Genomic DNA, 5905 nt, shown 5'->3' with positions numbered 1-5905 from the left:
CGGGCGGCGGCGGCCGCGGCGCTTCGGCGGAGGGAACTACAAGTCCCGAAGTGCGCGGCGCAACATCCGATCTGGACTGACATGAGCCCATGCCGGGCCCAGCCAATCGGGAGGCCTCAACGGCAGGCGGAGGGCGGGGGACGGCGGAGCCCGGCTCGCGCGGGTGGGCGGGGCCAGGAGAGGCGAGGCGGCTGGAGAAAAGGCAGGCGGAGAACTTGGCGCAGCTGCACCGCTTGCATTGGGCAAAGCAGGAGAGCCGGCGCGCCCCGAGTTGCTTATGTTCTGTTGCGCCTTGTTGTTTAGTCGTGTCCGACTCTTCGTGACCCCCTGGACCAGAGCACGCCAGGCACCTCTGTCCTCCACTGCCTCCCGCAGTTTGGTCAAACTCATGCTGGTAGCTTCGAGAACACTGTCCCACCATCTCGTCCTCTGTCGCCCCCTTCTCCTTGTGCCCTCCATCTTTCCCAACATCAGTGTCTTCTCCAGGGAGTCTTTGAGGCATCTGATCATAGCCTGCATTTTAATCAAGGCTTATATTTTGATCAGATTCCTGTATTCTAAAAATGAGCTTAAATTCACAAATGTTTCTTTCGAGGCAGGAAACCAGCAGGCAAGGTCTTTGTCAGAGGCCCCTTTGGTTTATTGCGGTCATAAAAAGGCTGAAGAGCAAAAGGTCACATTCTGACCCTACATATTACAGAATATAATTAAGCTGTAATAAAAGCGGCTAAATTAAGAATTAGTAAATAGTAAAAGGTTTTGCCATTTGGCCTCTCATCATACAAAGGGTCATTTGCCTAAAGGTCAAAAAGGTCAAAGCATCTGGCTGGCAGGAGGGGGAGTAAAGAGCCGTTTTTTAAGCTGTTCCTTGTTCCTTTTAAATTGAGATCCTTTTACTCTGCAAAGATTTCTTTTCCTTTTAAAAGGTTATTTATGTTATGTATAATATGATATTCTGTTGCCTGAATGCAATAAGCATCTAGAAAGTAATAAATGTTAGATTCTTATTTCATAGAATCATAGAATCATAGAAGAGTTGGAATAGACCACAAGGGCCATTGAGTCCAAACCCCTGCCAAGCAGGAAACACCATCAGAGCACTCCTGACATATGACCTCCAAAGAAGGAGCTCTTTCATAGATGGTGTGTGAGAAGGTGAACAAAAAGATCTGTTCAGATAAAATTAGAACCATTAGCCATCTGTTTTGCAGGGAATAGGGCAAGAGGGGCCAAAGGTTATCTGGTAATTAAGGTGCCTTGTAGAGGTTAATGGCTACTTGTTTGCCATTTATAAATAGAAGAAAATATAGCTCTCTGTCTCCCATAAAAGGTAATAGGAAATGGGTGTATCTTTTATGATTGGTTCTAGCAAACAGCCAATAGGAATTTCAACCAGGCTGATTGGACAAAGGCAGCCAAAGGGAGGAGAAAGGGGGCTGGATTGAGGAAATATAAGTGCTGGCCATAATGGCAGGAAGGCAGGCCAGAGCTTGGTAACCATATACCACTGTGCCTCTTATTTATTTGTCTGACAAATAAATTATTATTTTAATTTCTCTATTGCTGCGTTGAATATTTCATTCCAGCTAAGCGTTAACCACAAGCAGGGTGCTACATCTTCTCTTCTCATGAGGTGGCCAAAGTACTGGAGCCTCAGCTTCACGATCTGTCCTTCCAGTGAGCACTCAGGGCTGATTTCCTTCAGAATGGAGAGGTTTGATCTTCTTGCAGTCCATGGGACTCTCAAGAGTCTCCTCCAGCACCATAATTCAAAAACATCAATTCTTCGGCGATCAGCCTTCTTTATGGTCCAGCTTTCACTTCCATACATCACTACTGGGAAAACCATAGCTTTAACTCTATATGAACCGTTGTTGGCAAGGTGATGTCTCTGCTTTTTAAGATGCTGTCTAGGTTTGTCATTGCTTTTCTCCCAAGAAGCAGGCGTCTTTTAATTTCGTGGCTGCTGTCACCATCTGCAGTGATCATGGAGCCCAAGAAAGTAAAATCTCTCACTGCCACCATTTCTTCCCCTTCTATTTGCCAGGAGGTGATGGGACCAGTGGCCATGATCTTCGTTTTTTTGATGTTGAGCTTCAGACCATATTTTGCGCTCTCCTCTTTCACCCTCATTAAAAGGTTCTTTAATTCCTCCTCACTTTCTGCCATCAAGTCTGTTGCGCCTACCAGCGACCAAAATCATTTCCCCATATGATTGAGGCGGCGAGTTCTTTTTAAACAGTGCGTTCAAGACAGCAGCACGATGTTTCTACACATCTGTCTACTTTCTTCATTGCTCTCAATTTCCAGATTTCTGGATGCTGTTATGCCCACTCGATTCAAATGGGATGTCTTCCAGTGCTTTGCCATTGTTAATCTACCAGTGAGTAACAGGGGAAGAGAGTCCTTGAGTGCTCTCAAGTTGTAGCCTTATGAGGCTTTGCCCTCGGGTGGGAAAAATATTGCACCTGGGAAAGGGAAGTGGGAGTCAAAAGACACTCAAGGAATAGTTTCGGAGAAAAGGCTTTTATTTCTACCATCCATGAACTGGTAGAAGAAGCAAGTGCGATAACTCACAAAAAAGCATGCACGAAGTTCACAGTCATGTGCACAAGCATATATACCCCTTTCCAGTTCCCTCCCCCTTTCTCCAGAGTCCTGCCCCATGAGTTCCTCTGAGCATGAACAGAAAGCTGTCTTGGGACTATTTTGGACTCTTCCCAGGAAAGGGGAATGAGAGTAGTTCAGCATGTCCAAGCATGTCCAAGAAGTTGCAACTAGAATGAGGTAAGATTCAGTCTCAGGCCTGCTATGAACAGAACCTATTCATTAGCCTTTAAAAGTAACATTTTGCCCTTTGCACAGCATCTTGTGATAGAGCAGAGGAGAGCAGAGAAAAGCTGTTTTGGATTTTTAGAAGACAAAAGGAGTTTTGGACAGTTTTGAGGCCTGGTGTGATTATTGAAGCCTGGGGTGATTTCACAGACAGGATTTGGGTATCCTGTCCCTTCAAAGTCTTTCAAAGCCCTCCTGAAAACTACTTTCCCCAGGAAGCTTTTGGAACCCTCCCTCTTAGTCTCAGTACCATATTTCCCTGTATTTGAAAGAATCACATATAATTTCTGTTTACCTCTGCCTCAATCTCCTCCACTTCCTTTGTGATTTTCCTTCTGTCTACATATATTTTAATTGCAAGCCTCTTGTGGTCCGGACCTGCCAAACAGGCATCCTGGAAAAGCACCATGTACATAGATGACACCAAGCAATAATTTTAAGCAACACTTCAAAAGTGTCAGAATAGTTTTTATTTATTAGACAATAGCTACAGTAGACCCTAAACCTAAATATAATATCTGAAATATTGGGAAGAAAGCATCAGGGCACTGGAGGTTAGCCTAACGCAGTATAAATGTACTTATGAAAATTGCACATTATACTTAACTAGAAAGGACGCTGTAAAATAGCACAACTTAAAACAGAAAGCAACACAAAATTTAAAATAAATATGAAGAATATGAAGTTACTGATTCTTGGGAAAGGAAGCTCTTGCCAACTTTATAAGCTCTGCATATCAGAATTTTTTTTCCCAGGCTTTCCTCTTGATAAAGATACAGACTTAAGACAATAAATTATTTCCTAATGTGAAAATCTAAGCAAAATGCAGGACAGAACATTTCTAAAACACATACACAAACCAGATTGTCCATGGTAATTTAACAAAAGCACTCTAGTGTTCTCAAGGTGCTTCAAAATTTTCCAGGGTTCTACAGTATTTTTTACGCCCGCTTTCCACCTTACAATTTACTTGTTTCCCTTCCTTAATGAAAATGGCAGTGTAAGTATCCCAAAAATGCATGAGAGGCTTCGGCACCCTGTGCTGGCACTGCAAACAGGTGGATTTGAAACCATCCAGGGTGAGAATTCTTATCAGAGCACTCTGGTGCCTAAATGCCATGTGAAAGCAAGCTGCCCTTGGACTACATGATGTAAAATGGAAACAACACGGCATCCAATCATCTTTGGTCATTCTGTTTTAGAGCACACACTGGTTTCATCATATTTATGGTAATCATGTAAATCTGCAACATGAGCTGCAACCTCTGGGTGAGAGCTTCTGCTGAAATTGATCTCTATATACAGGTATCTGCCCTTTGCAACACCAAGTACTTTTTTCAGTTTTTATCAAGAGAGATCTCTGGCTCCTCCTAATTTGCCTCTGCTGAAGACAAGAAATCTGTAATAGCACGGATAACACACCTCTGAACGCATGTACCAAAACATAAGTCCCTAAAGCATCTTATTGTGTAAGCCTCCAATCTGAGCCTCCTTTGTGACAAGGCAGTAATCTTACTAAGGCAACTCTACATATGGAAATTCCTCCATCGATGTCAATTCCACACAGGTATGCACAGCAGTGCCAGCATCACCAGGGATTCATAATTCATTTTGTCCATGCAGAGCAAATAACACAGATAAAGGGTTGTCATACTTTCTCAGAGCAGCAGCCAAGTCGATGAAGTGACCAGGCGAGTCAATAGTGTCTCTCCTACACATGGTGGAGAGCATGAGCAACAGTGACCTGATCTTCGCATCCAATCACACATTTGCCCTGTCTCCAACAGCAGCAACCATTCATGTGGGAGCACATTATTTGAATGGGGCCTTATGTATGCAACGAGAAACGCATCAGGCCAGTTCCCAAACAAATATTTGAGATTTGATTATGGAATCAGAGGCAATCTCCTCTTTCGCTCCCCACCATGCATAGAATCAACTCTTGTCTATGTGGGCTCCAGGAGCTGGCTTCATCAAGAGAATGGAGGAGCTCAATGAGGCTTACACCACATTTAAGGAGGCTCACTCCAAGGAAGTGGGTACAGGGAAAGAGCAAAATTAAAATTAAAATGTAAAACCATAAAATGTAAAATTCATCTTCAGGAAAATGTAACATAATCGAGCAAACGTATACAAGTACTGTATGATAGGGAAAGAACTATTCATCCACAAAAGGGAAAGAACTATTCATCCACAAAAGCATCCATTGTTTTCTACGCAGAAATTGTAGGCTAATCGTGTATTCATCATCCATTATGAGCTCTCTGGCCTCACACGTTCGGGTCAACTCTGATCAAGCATCTATCATGTCCAGCAATGTTGACAGGTGGAGCTCACAAGTCATTTCTTCTTCTTTGTTAGCCCTGATTAGTTGTTTCAAATAGGCAAATCTTTGTGACACAGAGGTATCTGTGCCTCTCAATTCTGTCCAACTTGCAGCCTGAAGAGCAAAAGAGAAAATTGTTAATAGAGTATAAAATATTTTTTGAGAAAGCCAACAGTTTAGCAGCACACCCAACCTGCCCCCTAACCAGAAGCACTTAATCTAACAGACCAGAATAACCACATTCATTCACACACATGTTGCTGTAGGACACGCCAAATTGCTGAGGACACTAAAAGGCTATAGAAAACCATTATAAATTTAAACCCTGCTTAGATGTTCCTTCATAGAGCAGTGCCTACTTTTTGGGGGAGGGGGTGTTGCAATTCAAGTTCAAGGGAGGCATCAGGGCCATTCAAGGGCCCCCTCCAAGGAGTGGTTCTGCCTCTAGTTCTCCTGGGCTGGGAAACAGTGTCCAAGAGGCAGGAAGAATTGTAGGTTTGATCCCATCTCAAAGTCGAGGCTGGTTGCCCCCTTGCCTCTCTCCAGAAGTGGCACAACTGTGTGGCACCCGTGGCTTACACTTTCTACAGTGGGGATGGGAAGCTTGTGGCTCTTCACCGTTGCTGGACTCCCAGCAGCCCCAGTCAGCATAATCAATGGGATGGCAGCTCCACTCCAGGAACAACTGAGGGGCACAGATTCCCCACCCTGATCTACAATGACCATCCCATTCATGCAAAGACT

General features: G+C 43.9%; 1 protein-coding gene across 1 annotated transcript in view; it reads right to left on the bottom strand.

Moving 5' to 3' along the window:
- Window positions 1-3290: 3290 nt before the first annotated feature.
- MCM3AP (minichromosome maintenance complex component 3 associated protein) overlaps window positions 3291-5905 on the bottom strand; it is a 49232-nt gene continuing 46617 nt past the window's right edge. The window contains exon 29 of the mRNA XM_053362492.1: window positions 3291-5275. Within this exon, the coding sequence (XP_053218467.1) occupies window positions 5129-5275 (147 nt within the window). The 3' untranslated portion in view covers window positions 3291-5128. The remainder of the gene's footprint in view (window positions 5276-5905) is intronic.

Source organism: Podarcis raffonei, chromosome 1 (genome assembly GCF_027172205.1).
Source record: "Podarcis raffonei isolate rPodRaf1 chromosome 1, rPodRaf1.pri, whole genome shotgun sequence".
NCBI lineage: Eukaryota > Metazoa > Chordata > Lepidosauria > Squamata > Lacertidae > Podarcis > Podarcis raffonei.
This window is presented reverse-complemented; position numbering and strand designations above follow the sequence as displayed.